General features: G+C 42.9%; 1 protein-coding gene across 3 annotated transcripts in view; it reads left to right on the forward strand.

The window, feature by feature from the left end:
• The window catches only part of LOC121276712 (xanthine dehydrogenase-like), a 182,550-nt gene that overhangs the window by 125,554 nt on the left and 40,774 nt on the right, over nt 1-16,222 (forward strand). For all 3 annotated transcript variants that reach the window (XM_041185259.1, XM_041185261.1, XM_041185260.1), the window contains 6 exons: nt 2,572-2,650; nt 6,156-6,270; nt 10,837-10,917; nt 12,009-12,173; nt 13,284-13,421; nt 16,005-16,087. In XM_041185259.1, the coding sequence (XP_041041193.1) occupies nt 2,572-2,650; nt 6,156-6,270; nt 10,837-10,917; nt 12,009-12,173; nt 13,284-13,421; nt 16,005-16,087 (661 nt within the window). The remainder of the gene's footprint in view (nt 1-2,571; nt 2,651-6,155; nt 6,271-10,836; nt 10,918-12,008; nt 12,174-13,283; nt 13,422-16,004; nt 16,088-16,222) is intronic.

Here is a 16,222-nt window from a genome sequence, read left to right on the forward strand (position 1 = left end):
TGACCCAGACCTCCCTGTCGCTTGCCATTTCAACACGCCATCCTGCTCTCATGCCCTCGTGTCCGTCCTGGGCCTGCTGCAATGTTCCAGTGAAGCTCAACGCAAACTGGAGGAACAGCACCTCATCTTCTGATTAGGCACTTTACAGCCTTCTGGACTTAACATCGAGTTCAATAACTTCAGACCATGAACTCTCTCTTCCATCTTCACCCCCTTCTTTTTAATCCCTTTAAATTTTTTTTTACATTTACTTTTATATTTTTTTATTTAATTATTTTGTAAATCCTTTTTTATCCTTTTTTTTAATCCTTTTCCCCCTCCACCACAACCCACCACCAACGCACACCCCCCCCCCACCCCCCCAACCCCCAACAGAGCCATCTGTCACTTGTTCTATGTTGTCCTTTCACAGAGTGCTGACCCTTGTTCTGCCATTAGCACTTTCTGCTTTCTCCCCTTTATGGCATGATTAGCACCATCAGCACCTTCTTTAGTCTTCATCACTACCATTAACATTCCCTTTGTCTTGTGTCCATGACACCTTTGTCAATCTCTCCTTAGCCCCCACCTATCTCTGATCTTCTATTCTGCTTTAATTGCTCCACCCCACTCCAACAGTATAAATTTCATCTTGTTTCTACTACTCTTTAGCTCTGAGGAAGAGTCATATGGACTCAAAACATTAACTCTGTTTCTCTCTCTGCAAATGCTTTCAGACCTAATCACAGAATTGTTACGATGTCGGAGGAGATCATTCGGCCCATTCTAATGTTCCCAATACTGCCAGAAACTGACATATAGCAGGTCGAAAAATCTTCCTTAAAAACACATCACTGGAAGAGCTATCTGCCCTCTTCTGATCCACGACTGGAATCGTCACCTGTGGCCCGAAAAGCTACCTCAAGATCCTCTTCCTCCAGTGGGTCCCCCCTTGCCAGAGCCAGATTGTGGAGAGAGCAGCATGCAATGACTATCAGAGATGCACACTCTGTAGGGAATTATAGCTCCCCCCACTGAACAGTCCAGGCACCTGAATCTCATTTTCAGAAGACCTATGGCCCTCTCTATCACTACCCTTGTGGAGCCATGTCTCCTATTATATCTCTGCTCTGGATCTGTTCTTGAGTACTGGAGAGGTGTCATAAGCCACCTTTTCAATGGATAGCCCTCGTCACCTGGCAGTCATCCATCCAGTCGAGCTGGAGCCAGGAACAGCCTTGGCACCAGTGAGTGTCAGAGGATGTATGTGTCATGGGAGCCGCCAGGGTACCTTGCACAGACTTGCAGAATCTGTGTCTTGTCGTCACAAACCATCTTAACATTCATGGAGTGGAATCCCCTTCCTATTGATGAAGGCACCTGGCTGACCCGCTAGCCCCTTGATGGCCACATGTGTGCAGTCAGAGATTTCGCTGCGATTGTTGGGTTCCCCTGCATCCAGGATGTGGGGGAACCCAACAACCACAGCAAAGCCTCTGGCTCACTCAGCCTGGCTGGTCTCATCTGTCCGGAAATGAATGAATGCCATGTCCTGCCTGAACAGAGCATCGGTCACCAGCTTCAGGCAACTGTGCTCAGCTGATTAGGAAATTCTACACATAGAAGTTGAGGACCACTGTGACCTTCAGAGCGACTGGCATGGGTGGCCACCCACACAGTTGGATGTGATCTACGGCCCAATCATCTGACAAATGGAGGTCATGGTCTCCCTGGAGAGGCGAAGCCTCCTTCAGCATTGCACCTCTGACATGTTGAAGTAGCTGTATCGCTGTCTGTAAACCCTGGCAGCAGAATAGTGGCGTCTTCTGCAGCCCCTTCCACCTTGCGTGCCCTGCTGGCCCTGTACCCCCTTTAAAAATGTTAACCCATCTTTTCAACTAAGCTTTCAGTCACCGCTCATAATTTCTCACTTCACAGTTCAACATCTATTCCCTAGTTTATTTCCATATATGAAGTGCTGTAGAATGTCTTTGATGTCAAAAATTCCACATAACAATGGTCCTTATCTTATTGCACATACAAGACTACAGCGTCATTTTGTTTTCCCTCTGTTGAACCCACTGTTGACTAACTGAGGCACTATGGGATATATGAACTTTGCTTTACCTAAATACAACCCACCAGGAAAAGCAACTTGACTGGTATTTGACCTTAAGATAAATTGGCCTTTATTTGTAATAATATTGACAAAAAAATGTGATTAACGTGACCATTTGTGAAATATTTAGTTAGGAATGGATGTGAAGATTATAATGATAACGCGACATAAAGATAAATGGGAACATATGAGATAATCAAATACTCCATGGAAGGTGATGGTTCCTGTGCGACTGTGGATAGGGATTTATTACCTATGCAAAACAGGGCTGGAACTTGGATAGATAGTCCAAATTTTCCCTTCATTAGATTTGGGGATTGGGGAAATTTGTGGAACTTTCCCTCTGAAGATAAAATGGTTGGCTTAGAGTTCAGTTTGGTTGATTCTTTGCGTCCATTGAAGAGTTTTTCATTAATTAAGCAACTTTTTCTCATTTTGTCCTTTCTTATATATGATAACATTGTTTCTTACAGACCTGTTCAATGCATAATGGACTTGACCAGCAACATGAAAGCAATTGGCAAACGCCATGGTTATATTGTCAAGTACAAGGTTAGAGAAAAGTTTAAAAATCATAGAAAGTCTGTCTTTATACCAACTTTACTATGAACCAGAATAATCTAATAATGTCTATAAACAAATAATAAAAAGATATGTGTTGAACAATTAAACTGGAGTTGAATTTCAGAGATAGAACAAGCATCATGTGGAAAGAAATGGGCCCCGGTTACACCTGTCTCTTTATGGGGTATGTAGAACGTTACTTGTTCCAGTCCTACTCTGGCCCCCTCCCACAACTCTTTCTCTGTTACATCAATGATTGCTTCGGTGCTGCTTCACGCTCTCGCCTGGACCTGGAAAAATTTATTAATTTTGCTTCCAATTTCCACCCCTCCATCATTTTCACATGGTCCATCTCTGACACTTCCCTTCCCTTCCTTGACCTCTCTGTCTCAATTTCTGGTGATAGTCAGTCCACCAATATTCATTACAAGCCTACCGACTCCCACAGCTACCTCGACTACAGTTCCTCACACCCAGCTTCCAGGAAGGACTCCATCCCATTCTCTCAGTTCCTTCGCCTCCGTTGCATCTGTTCTGATGATGCCGCTTTCAAAAACAGTTCCTCTGACATGTCTTCCTTCTTCCTTAACCGAGGTTTTCCACCCATGGTGGTTGACAGGGCCCTCAACCGTGTCTGGCCTATCTCCTGCACATCCGCCTTCACACCTTCCTCTCCCTTCCAGAACCATGATAGGGTCCCCCTTGCCCTCACTTATCACCCCACCAGCCCCACATTCAAAGGATCATCCTCCGCCATTTCCGCCAACTCCAGCATGATGCCATACACATCTTCCCTTCACCCCCCCGGCGGCATTCCGTAGGGATCGTTCCCTCTGGGATACCCTGGTCCACTTCTCCATCACCCCCCAACACCTCAACTCCCTCCCACGGCACCTTCCCATACAACCGCAGAAGGTGCAACACCTGCCCCTTTACTTCCCCTCTCTTCACCGTCCAAGGGCCCTTTCAAGTGAAGCAGCATTTTACTTGCACTTCCCTCAATTTAGTGTATTGCATTCATTGCTCCCAATGTGGTTTCCTCTACATTGGAGAGACGAAACGCAGACTGGGTGACTGCTTTGCAGAACACCTTCGGTCTGTCCGCAAGCATGACATAGACCTCCCTGTCGCTTGCCATTTCAACACTCCACCCTGCTCTCATGCCCACATGTCCGTCCTTGTTCCAGTGAAGCTCAGTGCAAACTGGAGGAATAACACCTCATCTTCTGACTAGGCACTTTACAGCCTTCCGGACTGAATATTGAGTTCAACAATTTTAGATCATGAACCCTCTCCTCCATCCCCACCCCCTTTCCGATCCCCCCTTTTTTCAATAATTTATATAGATTTTTCTTTTCTCACCTATTTCCATTATTTGTAAATGTATTTCCATCCATTGTTTTATTTCTACCTTTTAGCCTATTTCGATCCCTTCCCTTCACCCCACCCCACCCCCACTAGGGCTATCTGTACCTTGCTTGTCCTGCTTTCTACCCTTAATTAGCACATTCCTGAGATAATATCACCACCTTCAACACCTCTTTGTCCTTTTGTCTACGACATCTTTTGGCTACCTCCACCTATCACTGGTCCTCTATCCAGCTTTACCTGTCCCACCGCTACCCTTGCCCCCTACCCTTAAACCAGCTTATATTTCACCTCTTTTCTATTTTTGCTTAGTTTTGTCGAACAGTCATTTGAAGAGTCATACGGACTCGAAATGTTAACTGTGTTCCTCTCCGCAGATTCTGCCAGACCTGCTGAGTTTGTCCAGGTATTTTTATTTTTGATGAGGAAAATTATGACGTTTTAAAAGAAGTTTTTTTCTCAATGAAATACTTGGGACAAATAACGACGTTGCATTTTGGTAAGGAAAGTAAGGAGATCACCTGTTACTTGGAAAATAAAAATCTAAATGGGGTAGAGGAGCAAAGGAATCTGGGAGTACAAATGTACAAATCACTAAAAGCTACGAACACAGATCAATAAAGACGTAACGAAAGCAAACCAAGCATTATGGTTTAATTATAAAAGGATAGAATTGAAAAGCAGAAAAATTATGCTAAGCTTGTACCTAACCTTGGTGAGACCACACTTGAAGTATTTTGTGCAGTTTTGGTCACCATATTATAAAGTGGATATAGAGGTACTGGAGTGAGTGCACAAAGATAAAACCAGAAGGGAAGGCTGAGGGCTGATTTAATAGAGGTCCTTAAAATTACAAAATGTTTTGACAGAGTATACACAGAGAGAATGTTTCTACTTGGGAGTAGAACAAAACTAGAGGCCATCAATGTAAGATAGTCACCAACAAATCAAGTAGGGAGTTCAAAAGAAGCTTCTTTACCCCAGAGTGGTGGGAATGTGGAGTTTGTTATCACAAGAGTAGTTGATGCAAATAGTCTGGATGCATTTAAGGGGAACTTAAATAAGTATATGAGGGAGTGGGTAACAGATGGTTGTGCTAATAGAGTTAGTGAGGAAGGATGGAAGGAGCATAAGTAGAGCACAAATGTCAGTATGGACTGTTTGGGCCAAATGGCCTGTTGCTGCTTCTTTTTTACATTTGTGATGCAAAGCTCCATGTGAGCAAATAATGTCCACAGTAATGGGGCTCTCACACACAACTAATAAAACATTTAGTCTAGTGATCTAGCTGTCATACAACTGCATTATAGTCTGCAGTGATCAAGTAGTACATATTAACATAATACATTGGGCAGAAAAACATTGGCCCATCTACCTAATTTTTTCAAACCAAATTTCAATTTTCTTGTTGTCAGCCTTGAACTTGTAGCCTGTATCCCATTTCCAAATAGTAATTCAGCTAGTTAATCTTTAAAACCTCTCATGATTTCCTGTTGCTACACCCCACTGGTGATTTGTTCCACAATTCTATCATCCTCTTACTTAAAAAAAAAAGTTGCTATTTTCTATTTTCTTTTGGCACTCCAATCTTAAATATTGCCTTTTAACATTAATCTTTCAATCCAGTACCTGAAAGAACTTTTCAAGATTCAGAATCTACATAATGGTGACAATGTTAAAGATTATCATGTTCCCCCCTCATTCTTCCCTTATCAGGGTATATATTTTTTCTCATTACTCAGCTTTGTAAATTATTGGATTATTATCTATTCGTTCTCTGGACTCCTCTCACCCAACTCGTAAAATGGAAAGCAAATTTCAACATTATTTCCTTCAGCTTATAAATCTTATCTTTAGGATATTTGTGCCAATGTTTCATGTGCTCTCTTCTCTGCCTGTAAACATTAAATGGTTTAAAGGTCCATATATCAAAATTCCCACATCGCTTTTCTGCATTATTTTATATAATGATTCCTCAAATATGTAATTATGCGTTAAGCTGATGCACTATTAAGATCCAGAAGTGCACATCCTTTGCCAAGTAGACATGTAGACCAGTCATACAGCAATACATCTATCGTAACAAATGTTGCTTTAAAAAGATAATACTTTTGATTTGTTCTAGGTGGGATTTAATGAGGATGGTACACTAAATGGTGTTATCATTACCTACTACTGCAACAATGGAAGCAGCCCAAATGACCATGAGGCTGGACAATACTTCGCATATTCTGATAATGGTAAAGAATCTCATTTCAGGATACAGTATCAACACATTCAGTGTTTGAGCCTTGAATGATAACTGTTGATTTCCTGCACACTTTAATCTATAAACCAAGGGGAATATTTTTGAACTAATAAAACAATTACTAGACCTGCCATCTACTCCATCTACAATGCTGAGTAATATTACAATTTTAATGAATAATGATTAAATAAAACAAACTGTGCTATTTCATGGCAAAAAATTGGCCTCTATTGTTTAAGCACTAAAAATAGTTAACAAATTATCAACAGGAAATAAATTTACATTCTGCCTTAAGCTCTTGTGTTCATTTTGGATTGCTTACTATAGAAAGTAACCCCTTTTCAGCAAAACTCATTCTGATAAGCAGCTAGTAACTATATTTAGTGATAAAAACAAAAAACTGCGGATGCTGGAAATCCAAAACAAAAACAGAATTACCTGGAAAAACTCAGCAGGTCTGGCAGCATCGGCGGAGAAGAAAAGAGTTGACGTTTCGTGGTCTGTTGGTAGAACTGTGTGTGCGTAAGTGATATTAATGAAGATCTTCCAATGCTACCATCACAAATTCTAGCAGTTTCTCAGCATATGGGAATTAAAGAAGTTGAATGTAGGCCAGTGTCATTAGGGTGGGGAATGGTAATAATCAGTATCTGATTATTTTTGTTTTAGCAATAGCTTTCAGGTAACTGGTTATAATGTCCATGGGCAGAATCTTCTCCACCAGCCAACACTGGGAGCATTTAAGTTGGCATGGATTAAAAAATCAGCTTCCTGATGGCAAGAAATTAGATTGCAATTTTGTTCTCCTGAATTTCAAGGAGGATAAAGGGTAGGTTGAGTTTCCTGTTGAGCAATGTTGGGAACCCCATTTGCATTCATTAGCATCTCATGAATGTTCATTAAAAGGTCAGCTCACTGGGATCACATTTCCCCTTCAAATTAAGGTCCCCGCTAGCGACTAATTGGAATATTCTGTTTCACAACAAGTGCTGTGCACCTGGCGAGATTCACTTCATCTACAACTTGGAGGTCAGTAGATGCTGTTCCTGTAGCACAAACTGCGCCAAGGCTGGGCATTGGGAGGCACAACCAGCCGGGGAGGGATAAGACGGAAGCAGGACTTGGGGGGAAGAAGGGCCAGAGGGGAAGGGTGAGATTGAGGGGGTGGTGGGGGGCAGGTGTCGACTGTCTGGGGGAGAATGCTTAAGAGACTGAGCGGGGAATGAGGCCACACTGTTGGGGGCATGTTTAAGAGACTGTCCAGGGAATGAAAGCTCTGCATGGCACTCATGTCTTGGCCCTGGTCTTGGGCAGGGAAGGCCTCTCTGGGCAGTGACAGTCATGCACAGAATAGTGTGTTGGGCATGGTCAGTCAACTAAGGTGTTTGGTCCTGGGCATTTGAAGCATGGTACTGAGATGCAGAGAATACAGTCACATCCAGGGGAGGCATTTGGATCTGGTAAGTTGGTAATTCTAAAGTTATGGAGGGTTATTGAAGGGTCTAATGGTAGTGCTGGGAGGGGGCACGCTCTCTGAAAGTAAGGATGCAGATGGCCTCCACAAGGGGTGGGATCAGATTAACAAAGGGCATGAAGGGAACAGGGGGAGAACAAAAATATCCACATGAACAATAATGGGGTCACAGGTGCCGGAACAATTCTGTGATTCTGTAATAGGGGAGGCTGGATGGTTACAGGAGAGAGTGGAATTAGGAGGTAGTGACTGTGGAGGAGGATGGGAGGAACTTGGTGGGTAACAAGCGGAGGTCGGAAGATGTTGGTCACACTCCTGAATGTGCACAGCACCATATTCTTGCATGAAAAGAATGATATGGGAGGGGTCTCAAAGCATGTGAGAGGAGTTCAGGACTGCTTTTTTGGACTGACTGAAGGGGCATCCTATTAATTATTTGCTCAAGCCATGGAGAAAAGGCTCAGCTGCATACTGGTTTCAGGGGTCAAATGCCCACTGAAGGAGCATTGCTCAGTGACTAATGGGGCATATTCATGAGAGAGTCCATTAAGTTTTGGGATTACAATTGAGTTGGTGTGATTGGCCATCTGTTCCTGACAGAAGCATGTAAAAAAGCATGGAGGATAAACAATCAAGGGCCATGGCTGCTGGACAGAAGCTACATGCGGACTCCAAGCCTCAATGTTGTCAGTTTCATTGTAATGGCTTACAGGACACGATGCTTAAATTCATGACATTAGTACACGGCTAGGGTATCTATATTGAGTGCCTAGATTCATGGAAGCAAGCTGGCAATTTCATGACAGAGGGTTCTTGACGTGGCTATATTCACCCTGATCAAAATCCTCTTTGTGAATACGCAGTCATGTCTGAAGGGAAGGATCAGCCATCTGTCATTCAGATCAGCCTCCTGTGGGCTTCCAGGATGTGCTTCAAGGGACACATCCTCAAATCTATTTGTTGACAGACACAAAGAGGAGTGGGGAATGCAGGCTGCAGGCAACCCTGCCTTGTTGATAGCTGTAGGGGAAGAAGGACCCATCTTGGCACAGGTCCAGAAGGCCTGGGCAGCAATAGGGAGCGGGGCCCCAAAAAATCCAAGTTGCTCCTGAAGAGGGGAAAAATCAACGAAGACCAGTGGCATGACTACAGGTATATAATAGACACTGCTCAAATGTGGAGATAAGCAAAAGACAATGCCGCAGGCGCCTTTGCTTGTGTAGTGGTGTGGTAGCTCCCAATTGCCATCATATCTGTGAAGAACTAATGCCACAAGGATATGGAGGGCATCCAATGCCAATGGCTTTGAAGGTAACTGCCACACTGAATGTTTTTGCCAGTAGGTCCTTCCAGGGCTCCAATGGGTGAATGTGCAGTTCAGAAGCATGCATGCCTATTGTAGCTGCTGATCCATCCCCAGTAAGTGACTAAGAAGCTGTTTGTCCAGGAACTAATATTAGATGGCGAGCTTAAAGTGGCTGGTACACATTCAGTGCTGATGTCCCATCTGCTGGTAGTGTGTGGCATTCCTGTGGACTCTAGCCCTTAGAATGCCTTATGCCCTTATGTGAGTTTGCAGTGAATAGATAGTGCACTCACCCTGGTGGAGTACAGCAGATCATTTATTCTTTTCCTGCACTGCAGGCTGGTCCTTTTTTGGGCACTGACCACCCCGGCAACCTCCTCTGAGGTGGGCATGGTCAGGTGGGAGACCTCCTACTCCCATTCCTTGGAAAGAGGACCTCCCGCCTTTCCTGGACTGCTTGGAGTTGAATCTCCAGGAAGGTTTCGCTGAACCATGGGCTGAAGGCTGTTTGCGTTTTGGGGCCATCTTGGATGAGTTCCCCAGTGCACCTGGCCTGCAGTGAATTAATATTGGTCTGTGTGCCATTTAAATATGGTGCCAGGACCGTTGACCCCATGAGGTAACGACGGGGCAGGTAACTTACTGCTCGCCTGCCATGAGATTCGCCAGACTCCTTGCAATTGCATAATTAATGAGCTGAAAAGCTAAGATCATACGTGTTCAGCACTCCTGCTGCCCAGCAGGAATCACGCCAACTTTCCCGCCCGCCAGCGAACTTAGTTTCCAGAACGGAAGGTTCCGCCCTGTGTGTGTGATTGTATTTGGTGCTCTACTGTATGGTTGCCACTGTGATTTTAGTCTCTTTTTCCACATCCAGAGTTTCTACTAGAAACCTTGAAAAGACAAAGATTCATCTTTACATCTATATATCTAAACAAAATTGAAGTCTATTCTGAAGCTATTGACCTAGTAATTGAAGTAAATATTTTTCATCATCTACCATGTGTCATGTCACCATCTTACTCTGAAAGTTTCTTTTTGCAAAAGTAGAACAGAGAGCAGAATGAGGCCAGTTGGTTTATTCATGCAATCATTTGCACCTTGTTGCAAACTGTCAATTTCCCCTTGGTTTCATTGATGATCTCTCCAAGACTGAACACTGGTTAGAGTGATGCGGAAAGGGAGCTGCTCTTGTGATTTGCCTTCCACTCTAAGGCTGAAGTTAAAATTGCATTTGAGACTGAATGATGTCACTGAACCCGGATCTGCACTTTAGCGAAGGACCCTGCTGGCTTTGTGTGGGCAGCCTTGTTACCTGTCTAGATGACTGCATAAAAAAAAGAAAGGTGATGGGCAGGATGGAGTACTTAGGAGCAGCTAAATAACCTGGGCAATTTCATCAGCCCATCTATGCATGCAGGATTAAAATTGCACCCATTGAATTTGACCATGCCATCTAATTCTACTGGAATTCAGCATTGTGGTAATTGCAGCTGTTTACACATTTAAGCAAGTTCTTTTCTCTCCACAATTGTAGTTATGAATTCAATCAGCCATGAAAATTCCTCATTGGCTTCAGTAGTTTAAAGCTTTAATGTATTCATAAATAGAAATAAAATAAGTCTATCTTTTATGGCACTTAAAAAAATCAATTACATTTTAAATGCACTAACGTAAAGCTTTATTGTTGTCAGTTTTCTGCTGTCGTTCAAGATGTGGTCATTACTCTTATCTTTCTCTTATCAGATCCATGACCTGACTCTTTGTTTCTCTTGCAGCATACAAGTGTAAGAACTGGCAGCTGATCCCTGTAGCAGTTAAGACGAACCTTGCAGCCCACACATGGTGCAGAGCTCCTGGTAATAGAAACTGTTTTATTTCAGGTTATTTACACTGATTGGACAAAAGGCCCACAGCCTGTATGTTAAAGAAAGCAGCTCAGTAAGGTCACAGTGTCTATGGAGGTATGAATAATGGCCAGGCACTTTGCCACTGAGAAGAGGAAAATCAGAAATAAAAAGATGAGGTTATTTTTGCATGTCCTGGTTTTGATTTCAGATTTTCAGTTGTGGGTGATAGATGATGTCCAGCACAGGGATACTTGAATTGGGGATGACAAAACATAATTTGAAAGAAAGAAATGTTTTCTTTATTGTTTTGAACTGACCTGAAATTTCTGACCAGCTTCATGCGACTATAGCGAAACCTCAGGGAAAGATTCACCATTAATACAATTCTACATTGCTCAAGGTAAAGAATATTCTCAGACTAGAGTTAATGACTATGATTTGCGAAAGGCAATGCCCATTTCAACATTGATAATCAAATATATGCCCACGTACCACCATGAAGCTGTAAGCTGCTGGTCTTAACACCATAGTCTTGCTTTTTTGATTTATCATTGTACATCTATCCAAGATATTTTCAGTATTATGCACTGTATTGAAATGTCCTTCTGACTACCATCAAGCTTAAGTTGACAGCCAACCACAAGTCACTGGAGAAAGTGGGTTTCAGCATTTCCCCAATATCCAGTCTTGCTTTAAAAGCAGTAGCTTTTAAGTAAATTTGTATCAGTATGACCTAAATTAGAATTTAACTTCTTGTTAAAGCTGAAATTAAAACTTAAGACAGGGATGAGAATTAAAGTAAAATTGCAATTATTTGCCACAGTCAGTAAATAAATGAATGAACGGATAATCTGATCTTGACAATGCGGTTGGGATGGGGAGGATGTTTGTCTAAGATGCAGAGAGAACTTCCTGCTTGTTGAATAGACCCACTTGAGCACAAAGTTTCATCTGAAAGCTGCACCTGTGACAATGTAGCACTGAAATGTCAGTCCAAATTACATGTTCAACTCAACTGTGAGACATGACCATAATATTCTGTATCAGAGGCCAGAGTTCCACCAAGTTGACACACAATTATAAACTTTCTGCTTATACAGGTTCAATGCCCAACATATTTGTCATTGAAACAATTCTGGAACATGTGGCCAAGTTTCTGTCATTGGATCCAATCAGAGTAAAGCAGAAGAACTTATATGCTCAAGGAGACACTACACCAATGGGCTTTGTCCTGCCCTACTGCAGCATCCAGGAACTTTACAAATGTAAGTTCTGAACTATATAGGATGGATTCTGATTCTATGACAGCCTAGTATTGTCTTTGGTAACTGAAGCAGTGGGTGTGAAATCCTCAATAGCTTTGCACCTGTCTTTCTGACTACTCTCTTTTGACTTCTGTAGCCGTCCATCACTGAGTCCCGATGAAATAGTTGGGCAGTCCAAACACAATCTAAAGATGAATTTTGAGAATCCTCAGGGTCCTTTAGCACGTGTTGTGACTGATTTGGCAGTCACATTCAAAGTGACCCTGACATAGATAGTATATTGCCTCTCTCTTTCTCTCTTTGTTTTTTGAGCATCGCATGTTAACAATCAGGTGGCTTCATTATTTTACTTCATTTGTTTCTGGTTGACATCATGCTATGTTTATAATGCAGAAGTACAAGAAGAAATGGTTTTGCACTGGAGCCTCAAGTTGCTGGAATCGTGAAATTCACCCCATTTATACTGGAACAGAGTTTACACATTTATAATTTGCAGCTGTATTTTCTGATGTTTGGACTTTTCATGCTGACTGAGATAGATCTATAGTGGTCATTAGGGGAGAAAACACACTGGTGGCCTTAATAAGCCAGCCAAGCTGTTCAACATATCAGTGACCCGCACACACATAGCAAGTGCCTCCAGAGGAGGCAAATTTTATACCAGAAATCCTTGTTAAAACCAGCTACCTTTCATATCTCCTGGCACAAACCACATCATCTTTATAGCCTCTCAAAGAAAGCATTGCTGTCACCTTTGCCAGCTTCATAAGTTAAATATAGCATAACAAATCTGAGAGCAGATTATCGGCCCAAGTTCTCAGCTAAAGAATTGTATAGTTTTGTGGGACCAATTGATAGAGTGCGTGGGCTAAAAATGGAATTAGTGGAAAATTAGGGATGATCTGAGGTCCAATTGTGGCCATGACTCTCAGACTTTGGTACACATAAAGCATGAGAAAAGCAATTATTTCTATTGGAAGTTGACCATTGCGCATCTGTGTCTATGTAATGCAAAAACACTTGGACAATGTGAGAACTGTACTGTTCTTTTTCTGTTGCACTCTTTTAACACATTGGAGCATTAACCATTTTTGTTGTCAACTTGGACAGCTCAGTTAACAAAAGTGGATGTGGCTGGACGACTGCAAGCAATTAAAAAATTCAATGCAGACAATAGTTGGAAGAAGAAAGGACTGGCAGTGGTTCCTCTCAAGTACTGCTTGTACTGGACCGAAGGACGTTTCCTGTGTGAGTGCTGTGTATAAACACCGTGGAAGTTTAGCTGATTGAGAGTGCTACTTGGAATCATACGGGGGATGCATTCTTGAGGAAGAATAGCTCTGTTGTTCTCGAATAATATGGGCCTGAATCTTACTTTGTCGGGTGCGTGATCAGCGGGCCCGGAAGTGGATGCAAAATGTGCTTCCACCTGTGCTTGGCCTGGAATGCAATTTCACGCTGGCTGGCCAATTACGACCGGCCAGCGTGAAACACGTGCTGTGAAAGCCTCAGCACTGCTGGGGGTGGGGCCGGGAAGAGGGCGGGCGCTGACAAAGGTAAGGGCGCGGGTAAACGCTTCTCGCGAGCAGACAGCTACTGCAGAGCTGCCTCAGGGAGCTGCAAACCTGGACAGATTAAATGACATGAAAAAAATGCACAAAACTGTGTCTATTCAGCACATTCAGCACCTGACTGCAGAACTCAAAAACATTAGTCCCCAGATATCTTTTTTTATTATATTTCACCCCGGACATTTCATCCCGTCCTGGATTGAGGTTTCAGCAAAAATGTAAAAGCCGCTTGGCCGATAGGCCCATCTACCAACCGTAAAAGTGGACAGGCCACAAAAAAATCAATTTCAATTGCTTCCTTAATGGGCTTAATTGCCAGCTTAATTGTCAGCGGGCGCGCTTCCGATTGCTGCACGCACCCGCCAAGCGAAATATCGTGCGAGTGCGCGATGATGTCGGGATACGCAGCCGATGTCTTCTCACACACACGATTTCACGCACTGTCAGGTTGGGCGTGCACCTGCACAGCCAGTTTCACTGATTTAGCTTCTATACATATAACTTATGTTGAGACCACTGTGTTAACTTATCCTAATGGACAGTGTGTTTAGTGAGGATACTGTAATCAATGCATCTGATTATCACTTTTTGTGTGACAAAAAATGAAACAGTTGTATCTTTTTGGCTTGGGTTTGTTTCTTTAATTCTCAGGGTACATAAGGGATTAAAAAGCAGCTTCACCCAAAAGAATCATATTCCAGTTTAATAATATTGGAACAATTGTTGAATTTGACTTATGAGTTCTGGGAAGAAAAACTCCCTTGAGCTGTACTCTACAAGCAAATTGACCCAATTCAAATTGGGTTGTAAAGTACAAAACTGTCCATAGTTCAGATAAATGAGTCTGAGGATATTTGAAAAGAGTAAGTGCAGTGTCCTGTGTTAGTGCACTTAATGTGCCTGAGCATTTAGTCGGGGTTATTCCAGTCCTGAGTATTTTAGTTAGGTTCAGGAGATCAATCTGCTGGACATTTCAGAACTCCTGCAATTATGATGGAGTCAGACCCGCTTTTGCAGGAGGGGAGCTTCATGGCACCTCTGCCCGCCTCTGTTCTACCTTGGGCCTATTTCAGGAGACAACGGCCCAGACTCCAGCCTGACCCAGACACACTGTGGTGAAAATACAGTAGGCAGGCTCCTCCGAAATGGAAACAGGACCGTGAGGTTGGGAAATTTCGTGACTCCCGATTCCTGTTCACAACGATGAAAATTCGGTCCCAAGGTTCCAAATTCTTGTCAGAATGCATTTGGATTATGTCAAGCCATGGTGATGTTGTATATATACATCTTCTACTAGCCTCAGAATAGTAAGAATTTATGGGAGATATCATCCTATTTACAGTTATTTTGGTCTAACATCAGAGCATTCTACTAACTAGTAGTGTCACTTGGTTGTCCAACCTATACCTCAGAACTACCTGGTGTTGTGGTCTGGAAACAGCAAACAAAAAGGCAGGAAACATGCTAACTCTCTTCACCTACACATTAAATGCAACACATCAACCTGTCGGACACTCAGCCAAATGTGTAGGTCTCTCCCTGTCAGTTCAGCCTCTCCATCAGCAAGTCCTCTGTTGTGCCTCTTTGTGGTGACACACGGAAACTTGGTCCCTCACAGCGCCAGGCTAAAGCTTCAGAGGAACTCGAAAGAAATTTAGTCCCCTGACATGTCCACTGGCATGGACCAAATCCCCAGCTATGGACAAATAGCTCCACTGCCTTCTGGATACCTCGGGAGAGTTGGAGGCTAAGGGAGTAAACCCTCGCACAAAATCTAGGGTGGAGCCCAAAGGTGGACTGATATCTAAGTATGTCATCATTCCGGCAGCTCCTGCAACCAATCTGTGCCAAACAGTGCTTTACATTCCTTTAGATTCAACTAGGGAGGTCGAGAGGGGGACCCCAACATTAGGGCAGCCCAGGTTTGTGCCCTTGAGAGGACATTCCAGTTTCACTATACAGTGGTAACACAACTTGATTGGTGTAGAGAAAGGGCACTACGGGCTGTCTCCGGTGGGAGAGACCATCATGTCCCAATGGTCAGCCACCACCCATCTCAATTCAGACAGCCCCTGGCTTGTAAAATGCTGACCCATTTGCTTCAATGGGTGCTTGGAGCTTAGAGTCTCTGTTCAACAATGGGCCAAATCCATTGCACCAGGCAAACAAACAAAAATAACGATGCCAACTCCTATGTGTATGATGTTTTTTTGATCTGCTGCACATATTGTGTTTGCTAACAGTAATTTATCTATTTTAGGCACTGTTTCAATATTTGCCAGTGATGGTTCAGTTATAGTAACACATGGTGGAGTTGAAATTGGTCAAGGCCTTAATACCAAGGTAGGCTCCACAATTTATGGAGTGATTCTTCATTGCATATATTATGGTTTCATAGACTTTTTAAAATTATTTTTTGCATCCTTCATTTTAATTTCTTGATCCCATTACCTTACCATCATTCCCTCCTTTGATTTT

The sequence above is a fragment of the Carcharodon carcharias genome, chromosome 4, assembly GCF_017639515.1.
Source record: "Carcharodon carcharias isolate sCarCar2 chromosome 4, sCarCar2.pri, whole genome shotgun sequence".
NCBI classification, from domain to species: Eukaryota; Metazoa; Chordata; class Chondrichthyes; order Lamniformes; family Lamnidae; genus Carcharodon; species Carcharodon carcharias.